At 34.6% G+C, this 14,765-nt stretch overlaps 1 protein-coding gene across 5 annotated transcripts in view; it reads right to left on the bottom strand.

Annotated features, from left to right (window-relative positions):
* Window positions 1-14,765, bottom strand: part of ANLN (anillin actin binding protein) — a 53,227-nt gene that overhangs the window by 8,156 nt on the left and 30,306 nt on the right. For 2 of the 5 annotated variants that reach the window (XM_040260184.1, XM_040260183.1), the window contains exons 15-22: window positions 14,455-14,581; window positions 13,771-13,819; window positions 13,622-13,678; window positions 12,330-12,351; window positions 11,302-11,405; window positions 10,506-10,559; window positions 3,000-3,086; window positions 25-132 (exon numbers count right to left, since the gene is read on the bottom strand). In XM_040260184.1, coding sequence (XP_040116118.1) covers window positions 25-132; window positions 3,000-3,086; window positions 10,506-10,559; window positions 11,302-11,405; window positions 12,330-12,351; window positions 13,622-13,678; window positions 13,771-13,819; window positions 14,455-14,581 — 608 coding nt within the window. Of the gene's footprint in view, window positions 1-24; window positions 133-2,999; window positions 3,087-10,505; window positions 10,560-11,301; window positions 11,406-12,329; window positions 12,352-12,764; window positions 12,804-13,621; window positions 13,679-13,770; window positions 13,820-14,454; window positions 14,582-14,765 lie in introns of all 5 variants that reach the window. The other 3 variants (XM_040260186.1, XM_040260185.1, XM_040260187.1) reach the window with 2 other exon arrangements.

Genomic DNA, 14,765 nt, shown 5'->3' on the forward strand with positions numbered 1-14,765 from the left:
ACTGACCATCAATATTAATATTACCTTTCGTTTCTCATCATCTGGATAAGTCCAATAAGAGATACAGTTTCCAGAAAGAACACACCATCTTCGATGCCAGGCACCAAAACCACTAACATCTTCAAATATGGTCTGAAAAAGTCAATGAAATACTGACTTTAGAAACATGAGGATCAATTAAATGTTTTCTACACATTAAACTTCAATATGTTGACATGTCATACTTCAAAATCGACTTGCATGATTTTCTTTTCCTTTTTTTAAAAAGTACTTAAGTTTATTTTTTTTATTCTACTCTGTATCAAGACCAGAAATCTTGTTATTTCAATCTCAAGAGCAAAGTTAGTACAAATGACTCACCAGCTCCCTTTTGTGTTTACATTCATCTTTTACATTATAAAGGTAATAGAAAAGGAAAAATTTGATAGATAAAAATAATACCAAGTTATCATTACTCCCTACTATAATCAGAGAAAAATAACAAGAGGACAGATTTTTCATTTTTATAGCTAGGGTAACTGAAGGCCAAGGAAATTAAATGACAATATACAATCACAAAGAAGAACTGGAACCTTCTAGCTAATGCAGAATGTACTTTCCTTGCTGCTCATCAGTACTGGCAGAGCTAGACTAGCACCATTTTAGAATCACTTAGAGTTTCACTGGTGTAGTCTCCTTCGATTCAGCTGCCCCTGGCACATCAGGAAAGAAAACTGCACCAAGTAACTTTAATTTCAATTACTATCTCTATTTTTAAATAGAGGTTAGAAGTAATTAAAGGGCACAATTTAGACAGGGGACAGAAGTTATCTGTGGGAGTCCTGAGCAATTTTTTTTTTACCACATTTCTATAAGTGTGGATGCAATAAGAATGGGCTCTGGGATTCAAGACAGAGTTAACCTGGAAAGATAGAACTCTAAACTACTTAATTAAGAGCCCAGCTCAAAAGTTAAACAGGCCAGACCTTATAGGCCAATGAACCAGTTGGCATAAGAGTCTATCAGGTGCTAAAGGTATCTAAAGCAAGATGTGGAAATATTATATTTACATTAAAGGAAAAGGTCAGTAAGCATACACTATGTTCAAGTCTGATATTTACAAAAACACTCTTCCAAGAATATCTAGTGCCATCTGCTGGATTTACATGTGTAAAAGCTGTGAAGTCTGATGTACAGTCATCCTGGCAGCTTGGACTTCCTGTCCAGTCTAGCTCTTCTTTCCGCACCCTATGTCAGCACTACAAATTGGTTTGTGATATCTGTCATACAGTTCAAACTCTTGCTTCACAAAGAAAACCAAAGCTATTACACTTTCTCTACTTCTTGTACCACATCCACAATCTTCTGTATATTCTACACACATACTTTTCTCCTTTGATAATGGAAAAAGTGTAATTCTGTACAAGATCATGAACCGTGGCTTGGATCTTATTTGCTCTCTTTCATGACTTTGTTCCACGCATTATTCCTTAACCCTAGTGCAAGTTCCCCATTGCCTCTATCTTTACCCTCCTTGGCCCTATTAGAAGCTACCCATTTGAATTTACAGACACTCAAGTCTCTTTAGTCCTAATAAAATCTGAACAAAATCCTTCTTTCACCCTACATACCTCTGCAAGTACCACATTCTTTTTACCCCACTGCAGCCAAACTTTGTTTCAAAGAGCTTCTGCACTCTCATTCTTCATCTTCCACGCCATTTGCAATCTAGCTCCTGCTCTTGGCAAGACTAGAATGACCACCTCATAAATAAGTCCAACAGTCTCCAATAAATCCTTACCTAACTTGATCACTCTTTCTTTCAGACTCTCTTCCCCTGGCAACCATGATACTAAATTATCCCTTGCCCGCCCTGTAGTCTTCTGTTCTTAGGTCTGTGGCTTAAATGTTAGCGTTCTCCTGGTTATTCAACTCTGCCTGCACTTTGAATACTACCTCTCTGCTGCAGATTTCCAAACCTTCATCTCATCTAAAATGTCTACCTTGAGTATCAAACTCAAACCTCTGAAACATGTCTCTAGGCATTTAAACTTCAAGTCGTTTAAAACTTAAACCATTAAAACTTTCTCCCTTGGGTGGGGACTGACTGACACGGAACATGAGGCAACTTTCTGGGGCAGTATTCTGTATCTTAATAGAAATCTGGGTTACATAGATGTATGCCTGTATAAAAACTCAGGGGATGGATACTGAGGATTCAGGGGAACATGCTAATGTCCACGATATATTTTGAAATTCCTCCCCCACAAATATAGTTTCAGGACTCGCTAGAAGGATAGCTCGGTAGTAGATACATGATAAAGCAAGGACAGTAAAAAACGTTAAAATGGCAAAACCTAGATGCATACCTTAAAATGGTATGCGGGCATTCAAAGTCTATCAACACTGCTGTATGTTTGCAATTTTCCACAATTAAATTTGGGGAAAAAACACTTTCCATCACAAACACAAACACTTGCTCCTTCCCCAGGGTCCCTAATCTCAGTGTAGTCACCCAACAAATTGTGCAAGGCAGGGATCTGGGTGACATTCTTAATTTTGCTTCTCTACCCCTAAAACCAAACCACTAAGGTCTGCCCTTCTTCCTCCTGCATCCCTCCACAATGAGTCCTTCACTCCACCCAGATTGTCCTCTCTTCCCCTGGCTGACTTGTTCAGCTGCCAGTTTACAAATTACTTCCAATAGCTTCCAGTAAGCCCTCCCACACATGCCTAAGACGTGGTGTCCCGCCAGTTTGCACCCGCTATACATTCTCCCATTACAGTGCTGCATTGTATTTCTCCCTATTAAACTACACGTTTCTGAGTGGAGGGATTATTTTTTGCGGCCCATTACATTCCAACACCAGCACAGTGATAGGCATATAGCAGTCATGCAACAAATCTTTACTGAACCAGTTAATTGCTTAGTCACACAGACTTTCATTCCTATGGGAAACCAAGTCTATACTTCAAAAGATGGAAAAATATATATATATAGATCCAGTGATGTTACTTACTAGAAAACCTCTTTCTTCCACACTTGAATTCACCTGACACTTTATTTTTAAATAAATATGACCTTCCAAAGGAGATAAAAAGGGCACCTATGAGGAAAAAGAGCAAATTATTTGTAAAAGTTTTTCTTGATAAAACATGTTTAAATCGAGAATAGCATGAATAGAGAATATTATGCTTTGAAAACACGGTATTTTCTAAAGCTGGAGTATAAAGTAGGTGGCCAAAAAGCCACTGGTTCCTTAGCAACAAATGCTTCTGAAGAATAAATTCATTCAACATACAGCCTGATTAAAAACAGAACCCTAAGTCCCAAGTTAATGTGATAAAGAAAACACAGATTTAAGAAGACAATACATGTGTTTATCCATTCTCTATCAACAGAACATACTTGATAGAGATGGGATAAACCAACTGGCATATTTAAACAGTATAATATTATTCAGCAATAAAGAACAGTGAACTACAGAATGGAAAAGTTAATCCTCAAATTCATATGGAATTGCAAGAGGCCCCAGATAACCAAAACAGTCTCCAAAATAGTACTTCTCAATTTCAAATCCAAAGCTACAGTAACCAGAAGAGTGTGATACTGGAATAAGGATAGACATACAGACCATAGGAATAGAACTGAGAGTACAGAAATAAACCCACACACTGATAAACCCAGACTGATTTTCAACAAGGGTACCAAAAGCATTCAATGAGGAAAGAGCAGTATTTTCAACAAATGGTGCTGGGGAAACTGGACAGCCACATGCAAAAGAGTGAGGTTGGATCCCTACCTCATGTCACATACAAAAATTAACTCAAAATGGATCAATGACCTAAATATAAGGGCAAAAACCATACAATTCTTAGAAGAAAAATAGATGAGTAAATCTGCAGTGATCATGGATTTGGCAGTGGTTCTCAAATATAATACCAAAAGCATGACCAACAAAAGAAAAAATAGACAAACTTCACCAAAATGAAAAGCTTTTCAGTATGAGGGTTCCTCAAAATATTAAAAACAGAACTTTCATAAAATAAATCAACTCCACTTCTCAGAATTCATCCAAAAGAATCAAAATACAAATTGCCAACAAACACATGAAAAAATGTTCAACATCAATAGGCATTAGGTAAGAAGGGAGGCTCAAGAGGAAGGGGATATATGTATACTTACAACTGATTCAAGTTGTTGCACAACAGAAACCAACACAATATCGTAAAGCAATTATCCTCCAATTAAAATTTTCTTTAAAATAGTCATTAGGTAATAACTGTTAGCTTGATGATGATGCCAACACTAATGATAATGATGAAGATAAGGATGAATATTTTAATGGAAATCTCATGTTGCCATCGTGTCCAGAACCATTTAGTGAGGAATGAGTAAAAAGGAATCTGATTCTTTCATTGGAAGCACATCGCTTTGAACCAAAATAAACATAAGCTAAATTACAAAACCAACAAGTTATTGAAAACAGAATTTTTTATTGCTTATTTTAAAGCTGAATCATTCTGTACCCATAAAGTTTTTCTTATTCTTTAGAAACAAATATGTTTCCAACATTTATAATCCTAAAATTCATGCTACAGCTTTAACCATGCTATCGTTGAACTGCGTCCCCTCTCCATCCATCCGTTACCAAAATCACATGTTGAAGTTCTGACTCCCCATACCACAAAATGCGACTATATTTGGAGATAGGGCCTTTAAAGAGGTCACTAAGGTTAAATTAGTTCATTAGGAGGGACTCTAAACCAATATGACTGTGTCCTTATAAAAAGAGGAAGATTTAGACACACAGAGAAAAGACCATGTGAAAGACACCTAAGACAGCCATCTACAAGCTAAGGAGAGAGGGTTTCAGAAGAACCCACCCCCTTCAAAGCCTAGATTTTGGACTTCCAGTCTGCAGAACTGTAAAAAATAAACTGCTTCTTAAGCAAAAAAAAAAAAAAAGAAGTGTTGACCCCAAGTAACAAAACCCCATCTCAGCTCCACTACTGATTACACTAAGAGACAAAAGGGTATTATCACCACCTACTTCAGACTCTACTGCTTTTTAATAACATAACATCTAGCCTACAGTTTAAAAGTTTTACAAGTCATGAAAAAGCAGGAAAAGGTGGCCTTTAATCAAAAGAAAACAAATCCTGTCAACAGCAGGTCCACAGATGATCTAGATGTTAGAATTATAAGACAAGGACGTTTATATTTTGTTATGGAATTTAGAGGAAAAGAAGGGCAAAAATGGGTGAGAAAAGGGAGAATTTCGACAGAGAATTGGAAACTCTAAAGAATATATTAAAAAAAAATTCCAGTGGGAATCTTAGAATAAGAAAAAAGTTGAAATTGAATCGGCTTTCATTGGATAGGCTTTACAGGAAACTGGGAACATTAGAAAAACAGACATGAACTCAAAAACTGGTAAATAGAAATGATCCAAAATGAAACACAAAGGAAAAAACAATTAAATTAAAAACAAACAAAAAAAGCGGGCTATAGATCTGTAGGAACATAATCAAGAGTCCAACATACAATTCAACTGGAGTCCTAGAAAGAATAAAAAACAAGGCAGAAGAAATATTTGATGAGATAATGGCTAAGCATTTGCCAAAACTTATAAAACATGAACTAGATAGCGCTCCATAAAGTTCATTAACTTAGTATGAAAAAGAAATGACCCAGCATGACAAGGAAAACCACACCTAGGCAGATTAGGGTCAAACTGCCTCAGATTTTAAAAATTTTAAATATTAACAGTGGAAAAGGGGAATTCCCTAGCAGTCCAGTGGTTAGAACTCAGTGCTTTCACTGCTGGGAGCCCAGGTTTGATCCCTGGTCAGGAAACTAAGATCCCACAAGCTGCACTGGCACAGACAAAAAAATAAAAACAGGACTTTCTTAGTTGTCCAGTGATTAAGAATTTGCCTGCCAATGCAGGAGACAGGGATTCAGTCCCATTGGAGAAGATTCCACATGCCTCAGAGCAACTAAGCCTGTAAGCTGCAACTACAGAGCCCACGTGCCATTAACTACTAACAGCTACAGCCCATACTCCGTAACAAGAGAAGCCGCTGCAACAAGAAGCCTACGCACTGCAATGAAGAATATCCCCTGCTTGCCACAACTAGAGAAAGCCTGTGAGCAGCAATGGAGACCCACCAGAGCCAAATAAATAAAAATAAAGATAATAAAAATTTTAAAAAACAGAAGAGGTAAGACTGATGGCTGACTGCTGATCAGAAACAAAGTCAGAAAACAATAAAATGTCAACTTTAAAAGAATGGGTGAAAGGAAAAAACCTGTCAGTCTAGCAGTCCTTCAGGAATGAAGACAATGTAAAGAAAGACATTTTTAGATAAACAAAAGTTAGAGATTTCCAGCAGACGTATGCTACAATGAAATTAAAAAACAAAAAAACTTCTTCCTAAGACGGCAACAATCCCACATGGAAGTCTGACTCTACGAAATGAATGAAGAACATAACAACTGATAAATACAAATGACAATACTTTTAAATTTCCTTTAAAAATTGATTGAAAAAATAACAATGCATTGGGGTTTATAACAAGGGTAGAAGTAAAATATAATGGGATGGACAAATGCAAAGTTCTAACAGTTGCAAGGTACATAAAGTGTAATTGTATTTCAAGGTAGACTGTAGTGACAGTAATAGGCTAAAGATACATATTGTAATTCTCAATAATAACTGAAAAACAATACAGGGAGGTACAGCTAAAAGGCCAACAGAAAAGAAAAATGATTATGAAAATACTCAGAAGCAGTCAAAAAAGGAAAAACAAATGAACAAAGAACTGTTGCTACAGAGCAAAAAAGCATGATTATGTTTCAATACTTTAATTACAAAAACAGGCTGCTGAACTTTAGTTAATAATATATCAATATCAGTTCACTAATTCTGACAAAAGTAACTTTTGTCAAAAAAAAAAAAAAAAAGGCCAAGAGCCAGATTTAACCTGTAGTGTAAGTATGCCTGCTTTGTAATAGACTAAACCCAACCCTATCAGTATTGCATTAAATATAAATGTATCAAACATTCTAATGAAAAGACCAAAAATTGTTTAACAATAACAAAACATGACCATAAAATATGCTTATGAGACATAAATTTGACATATATGAACACAGACAAGTTAAGAATAAAGAATGGAAAAAGAGGGTATTCCCGAGTGGTCCAGGGGTTAGGCTCCATGCTTCCACTGCACGGGGACATGGGTTTGATCCCTGGTTGGGGAACTAAGACCCCACATACCACATGACATGGCCAGGAAAAATTAAAAAGAATGGAAAAAGATATACCATACAAACATTAATCATAAGAAAGCTGATGTAATTATATTAATAACAAACAATATAGACCTTAAAGATAACTACCAGAGAGACAAAGTGTTAACAATTCATCAAGAAGATATGATAATCTTAAGTATCTATGTACCCAGTAGCATAGCTTTAAAAAACATGGAGCATAAATTGACAAACAAAACTAAATGCCTAAATTGAGACTCTGTTGCTTTTACTGCTTGGAAGTTTGAGGGACTGATACTTTCTTCCAAATAAATTCATGCTTTCTATCTTGTATGAAAATATTCACATAAATATTTTAAATATGTCATTCTCACCAGTATATTAAAGTTTAGCAAAGAGACCTCAGGCCAAAAGTATCTTTTAAATAATAAAAGAGCTTAAGTATATGTGATAATATAAAATAATCTTGAATTTAAATTAAAGATTACAAATACAAGAAAAATTCAATTGGAGAAACTGTGTCATTAGAATAAAATGGTAACATTCACATATTTAAAGTGATATTGACTTCTGGGTCAAGATAGAAAGGGAAATGATTAACTCTGTCATTCCTGCTGCCCAGTGAAAAAGAATGACACTCTGGTTGGAATAATCATAGTTCAGTCTAAATTTGAAAGTTTTGATGGAAGGTTAGTTTATAAAAATTTACTCCTCCACCCTAATAAAGATAAAAAGGGAGACTTCTTGACCAAAAAGTATAGATTTCAACAGACTAATTTCATAAAATAAACTTTCAACTTTCTGAACTTTAAAGGCATCTATAATGTAATTATACAATGCTAATCAGGGTCAAGACGTCATATGCCTCATTAACTGCATTAGTTATAAATTCCCTTACCATTTTCTTTTCCATATTGTCAGTGTTAAGCTCTTAGCCTCTCAATGCTAATTAATAGAATTCTACCATTTAGCCAAGAGAGCGCTCCTGTATAAAGAATCTCAGAAAGATGACAAGAAAATGTGAAAAGCTGTGAAAAGTAGACAATATTCTTGGTGAGAAGCTTATCCTGAAATGAACTGAGAATATTCACAGACGTCAATGTTACTACGCCCTATCAAGTGTGGAGACGTGAAAATGTGTGATCATATTCTGTTTTCTGTTTAATAAAAGGGGTCTTTTAAAATTATCAACACCTCAAGGATTATTATTAAGAGGTGTAAAATGTACTCTATAATCAGGGTTACTTTGTAATTCTTTATACACCGAGATACTTCTGAGTGAGAATAATTATACCTGCTAATAATCACACCAGGCCAAAAGGTATAAACCAGGATAGCTTCGGACACACCAGAATACCTAATCACTCTTCCTACAACTTCAAAATTCTACAATGCTAGTCGGTTGTTCTACTTTACAGTTTTTTGTCCTAATACTGTTTAAACTGACATCTCTATTTCCTGGAAGGTACATATATCTATGAGATTTCTTTAAGTCAGAAGATGAATTGTGGGATATCCTTCTCCCTTTATCCATAAAAGTACAGTAAAACCTATGACTATTCTGGATTCTCTATTCAAAGAAAGGATCTGAAACTGTGATTCATTGAGATTCATAATTTAAGTTCCAGAATGCCAATCTCTACATCAGATATCTATAACCTCAAATAAGAAAAGTGAAGTCGCTCAGTCGTGTCCTACTCTTTGCAACCCCATGGACTGTAGCCCACCAGGCTCCTCCGTCCATGGGATTTTCTAGGCAAGAATACTGGAGTGGGTTGCCATTTCCTTCTGCAGGGGATCTTCCCCACCCAGGGATCAGACCTGGGTCTCCCACGTTACAGGCAGATGCTTTACTGACTGAGCCACGAGGGAATTCATTATTAGTACTATCCTATATCTGTAGAGTCAACAGTCGGACTAACCTCAAAAGAAACTGCATTCTGATGGGATCTCAGAGACAATGTCATTGTCATTACTGGTCAAGACAACCGTGAAATAAGCAAACGCTCCCTTGCACTAATGGTCTCTGGGAGCACACAGGAGACTTTACTCTCTCAAACTTAATCAAATAGGTTATTATGTGTATACAGAAGGTCATCCATTTTCCCCATCAATTTAAAGAACATCTAAATTTAACTATCTCATTCTCCTACATCAACTATAAAATATTAGAACAAATATTTCCTCCCCCTGGTATTCAAAAAAGCATACTTGTGAAAAATTTTTACATCTATATTGTATTTGACTCAGGAAGAGACTTTACAGTACTGAACACAAACCAATTAAATTGAGTGATTTTTACACTCACGTCATGTGGTAAGATACTTTAGCTATAATTACAAAAAAAATCATTAAGAGAATGAACATATCACAATTTATTTTTAGTTCGTGTGACACTAAAATGGCAGTGAAAAAATTTTTTAGAGAGCAGTCTATATTTAACATGTCATTGAAATCTTTTTCATTTTAGAGATTAATGAAACTACATACATAGAAATTGGCTATATGACAACACTGAGTAAGGAATACAGTTCACAGAACTCCAGTTCTTATGTTTCCCTAATTTGCAAATCTTGTTTGAAGAACTTTAAATAAAATAAAAAACACTATCCAGTATTTTGCAAATTAGCATTTCTATATACACCCACAAAATGCTTGTGATTGATCTTCACAGGAATATTAAAAATTCTAAAAAGAAATCTTCTAAAATATATGATTATATTTAGTATAATTTTAGCATTAAATGAATTTTAATTTTAAAGTTAATAAACAGCATCACCTACATAGCAACATACCTATTAGCCAATTAAGACCATAAAAGTTTTCTACTTTTACTTAAAACATCACCAACAGGTCTTTCAATAGGTAGGAAGTCAACAATATTGAGTAAATTTTAATTTTAGGATAGTTACTAAATTTGGCATTTTGGTACCCAGAAAATCAATGTTGAAGTGACCACAGAATCTTAAAGTATCGTAACATGAAAAAAAAGAATACAGGAGAAAAGCCCAAACACCAAACATGCATGAAAAAAAACTAGAGAACTTTTAAAGAAAGCCTTAAAGAATTATGAGAGTAAAGAAAAAGATGCCCAAGGGTCTAAATAAAGCATAATTAACATAATGTCCTTAATTATTCAAAATAATCAAGAAGACATGAGAGTGGTTAGTAAAACAAAAATATAAGGGCCAAAAATTAAGGACCAATTTTTAAGCTTATTAGTTTCAAGCAAAGAAAATGTGGCAACCTTTTCCTGGAACATATAGCCCAGTAGCTCTCGCTCTTTTACATCATAATTTATCTAAAACAAACAAAATAAAAGACAAAGAGAAAAAAGACCCAGAATCACTCAATTTGTTAATCTAGCTGAATTACTAAATTAAAAGTTACATGGATTTTTTTTTAAACATCTCTATATTCTAACCACAGAAAGTTCTCACAGCATTTTTAAATAGTCTGTATTATACAGCAGAAGCCAACCCTAGGACTGAAGTTTGCCTCTACTTCTCTTGCCACTTAAAATGGTCTTGTTTGCTATTAAAAGTTTAGTCTTTATAGTGTGGTAAAAAGCTCTTAATAGTGATATTACAAAGATTTAAACTATGAAGTCTTAAACTTGGAGAGTAAAGGATGGGAAAGAAATCCCTTAGATTCACGAGTACTTTTCCAAGAAATTAACCTATCTTTCCCTATTTTGTAAAACTAAATATAAAAAATGTTAATCATGTCAAAATATTGGTTTTAAATGAACAAGATACTGTTTTAAAACTGTAAGCTTAACATCTATATGCAAGCAGCAATACTTTCTTAGTCAGAACTGACATTTAGAATGAACCAATATATACCGCTTTGAAGACTTAACTATTAAGATAAAGGGAGAAATACTTCCAACATCAAAAAACATATCATGCAAATAAACCTATATCCAATTAACATACACAATTCTAAGAGCATATACATTCAGCCAAAGATTTCAAATACTTGAAATGGGACATTTCCATTGACCTAACTTTTCTGTAAATAAATAAATAAATTTGGATTACCCTGTCCAGAGCAAATTTTGTGTTTCCTACTGAAGATAATGACAGAGTGTAAGATCCAACAAGGGCAAAGTTGCTGGTCCGCACAGCATTAAGACTGGCCATAACTAAAGAAAAACGAAACGAAGTTTAGTTCAGAGTGACTCTGGTACATATAAAATAACAATCCCTCACCCCACCCTAAGAGAATGAAATTAAACTGCCACGGGTGGGGAGGGGGGACAAAATTGCTTCATTTTCCTTTATTTCTAATATGGGGGCAGGGCAGGGGGACTAAAACATCAACATGTTTCCTAATGAAATAAACTGCTAAGTATTTATATTTAACTTAAATGAGGTACAAGCACTCCTTAACATTTGAGGCAGATGTTTTTAAAGATACAGAACCTAAAAATATGTACATAAAAAGCAACTTTCCTATAAGAGACATGAAAGGACTTTACTGCTATAGTCTAGGATGACACAATGAGCAGCAGGACTTTATCTGCGTGGTTCTTCTCAGCTATGCTCTTGTGCCAAGAAGCAGAAATCAAAAGTCCAAAGATGAGGGAAACCAGCTCAACCCTAACCCTTTTTGGAAAATTTTGGCCTAAAGCATTACTCTGGAAAAGTCTTTCCTGGCTTACTGGCACCCCAGTTCTCAGTAAACTAGAAAGATGTTTTACTGACATGATAACAATTGTCATGATCAGTACAGTTAAAAGAGTTCTACAGTGTGAACATCATAAAATAAATCTACAGAACAAGAGCAGCTATGGTGAAGAGTAATGCTACTTGCTGCAGCTGTAAAGTGACTAGGCATCCTATGTGTAGTGCCTGCTAGAGTCTGAACAATGTGCAGTTTGGTGGCCTGTGGTGGTTTCTGACAGCAGACTATTCTGGCTAGTAATCTTATAGGTTACTAAGAAAATATTATTCAAAGGAGACTAAAGTAGATACTTATAAATCAAGAGGGTTACACGAATAGGTATTGAATTGCTTTAGTTCTTTTTCCTTATTCTAGTGTTTCAAATAGTTCAAGATCCACTCACCTGAAGAATGAAGGGTGCTTTTCTAAAAAAAAAAAAAAAAAAAAGGCGTGAAGAAGAACATGTTATTTTCTTTATATGATACAAAGATTTAAATAGTAAGTACAAAACTCTTTAACACTGCAAGGACTACATTTCAGAAAACATTATTTTTTCCTTTTAGGATATTTTAAAGATTTCCAAAGCGCTAAGGGTGTAGAAATGGTTAGTTTTAGTTACTCAGTTGTGTCCGACTCTTTGTGACCCCATGGACTATAGCTCACCAGACTCGTCTATCTATGAAATCTCAAGGCAAGAATACTGGTGTGGGTAGCCTTTCCCTTCTCCAGGGGATCTTTCTGATCCAGGAATAGAACCCAAGTCTCCCAAATTGAGGGCAGTATATGTAGAAGGTGAAGAATTTTCAAGGAACTTCAGTTTTTTGAAAATTCTACTTACAGTGGTTACCGATGTGAGAAGTCGTTTAGGAGTAATAGCCTGGAAAAAAGATAACTTAGTATAGTTCCTAATAAACATTATGATTCAGAACTTTAACTAAATTTGAGATTCTCCCACACAGAAAATAATTCTTAAATATCAATACATTTTGCCTGAGTCCTTTATTAGGGTTTGTCCCCATACTGTTACTCCTTTTCCATTAAAGCTAAATAAAATTCTTTTAAATGATGATTTAGAAAAAGAACAAAAGAGCAAAGGCTAGGAAGGACAGAAACTAAGTTGTTTCTATTCCATATGCCTACAGCAATCACATCATTCTTAAGTATTGCTTAGAGGAGTTTGTAAGACAAAAGTTCAGAGGAAAAGCTTAAGAAAAGTTTCAAGAGATTCTCTGATCGATCAGTCAATAAACAGTCTCCCCGCCTGCAATGTGGGAGACTTGGGTTTGATCCCAGGGTTGGGAAGAACCCCTGGAGGAGCACATAGCAACCTATTCTAGTATTCTTGCCTGGAGAATTCCATGAACAGAGGAGCCTGGCGGGCTGCAGTCCATGAAGTTGCAAAGAGTCAGACACAACTGAGCGACTAGGCATAGCACATTATAAAGTTAGCTGTCAAGTAGATATAGAGAAAATAAAATTTCTAGCCTGAGTGTATCAGTAGTTTATAATTGGGGTTATGGTCACTCACTGTAAGTTTACTCTTAGTATTCATATCTAATAAATGCAGTAACTAGAAATCTGAGGCATAAAAATGACCCAAAAGCCTGATAATTCTTTAAAAATACACATAATTTTTAACTGACATTATGTCTTGTACTTCTGATTATATTTTTACTGGGTTTCTTTCATTCTTACCTTTGACTTGTATGCTTTTTTCTTCTTATCAGGGCCTGAGGGATCTTTCCTTTGTACCTACGTACAAATTAAAGCAGAATTTAACTTAAAATCTGATAACTTTAAGAAAAACACACCATTAGTAATTTTAGAAAGCTGTAACTGCTTACCAAGCTGTAAATTTCAATATTTATTTCAAAGTCATTGGACACATCTTGCCTGGAAAAATAAAAATATCAAATTATGCCATTAAAAACAATGCCATAAATACTGTTACAAGACTGAGAGTAAAGGAATTCACTATATTTTAGACTAAAGACAATAGTTATAAATTATTAAAGAATATAAAAATTGGTAAGAACAGTTAATTTTTTCCCTATAATACAAGTCAAACATTTTCTTCAGTTTTTACAACTCTAGATCTTAAATAATAAAAATAACTTTTTTCTAAATTGGATTTTGACTCTACTTTCAAAATAAATACGTAACACTAAATACAAATGTCTTACACAGAGACTGAAAGTTAAGTATATTCATAGATTTAAAGCATATATTAAAAAATTGTGGTCCAGATTTTGTGTGTGTGTGTGTGCGTGTGTGTATGTATAGTAAATATATGTTAAAACACTTCAAAATATCAAATACTTGTAGACACACGGAAGAAACATGCTCCTCAACGGAAGATCAGAAACATAAGAGTTAAATCAACAAATTGAAAAATGAGATATTTGTCCATATAAAAATAACATACAGATTACATTTCAAAGATTATGAATTCTACCTGTATGCTTAGACTATCTTAATTCTATTAAAAGAAAAACATGTTTCAACCACCAAAAGCCTAATTTACTTACAGAGTAAATGTAGTAGTGAATGTTAGAGCATCACCGTTAAGAGAATTTGAAGTACTTGCTAATGGTGTGGCTACCATATTTTCAGCTCCTGCTTTTAGTATAATTAAGAAATAGTAATTTGCTGCATCTGTAAGAAATAATTACATTATCTAATAAGCACAAGCAGAATCAGATTTAGCTAATCAGCATTCTGGGAGATCAAATGACTAAAGTAATACTGCAACTGATTTATATAAAATTTATTTAAAATTTACTAAAGTCAACTTTCCAGACACAAAAAGACAAGACATAAGCGGACAGATATATACCTG

Source organism: Oryx dammah, unplaced genomic scaffold (genome assembly GCF_014754425.2).
Source record: "Oryx dammah isolate SB20612 unplaced genomic scaffold, SCBI_Odam_1.1 HiC_scaffold_18, whole genome shotgun sequence".
NCBI classification, from domain to species: Eukaryota; Metazoa; Chordata; class Mammalia; order Artiodactyla; family Bovidae; genus Oryx; species Oryx dammah.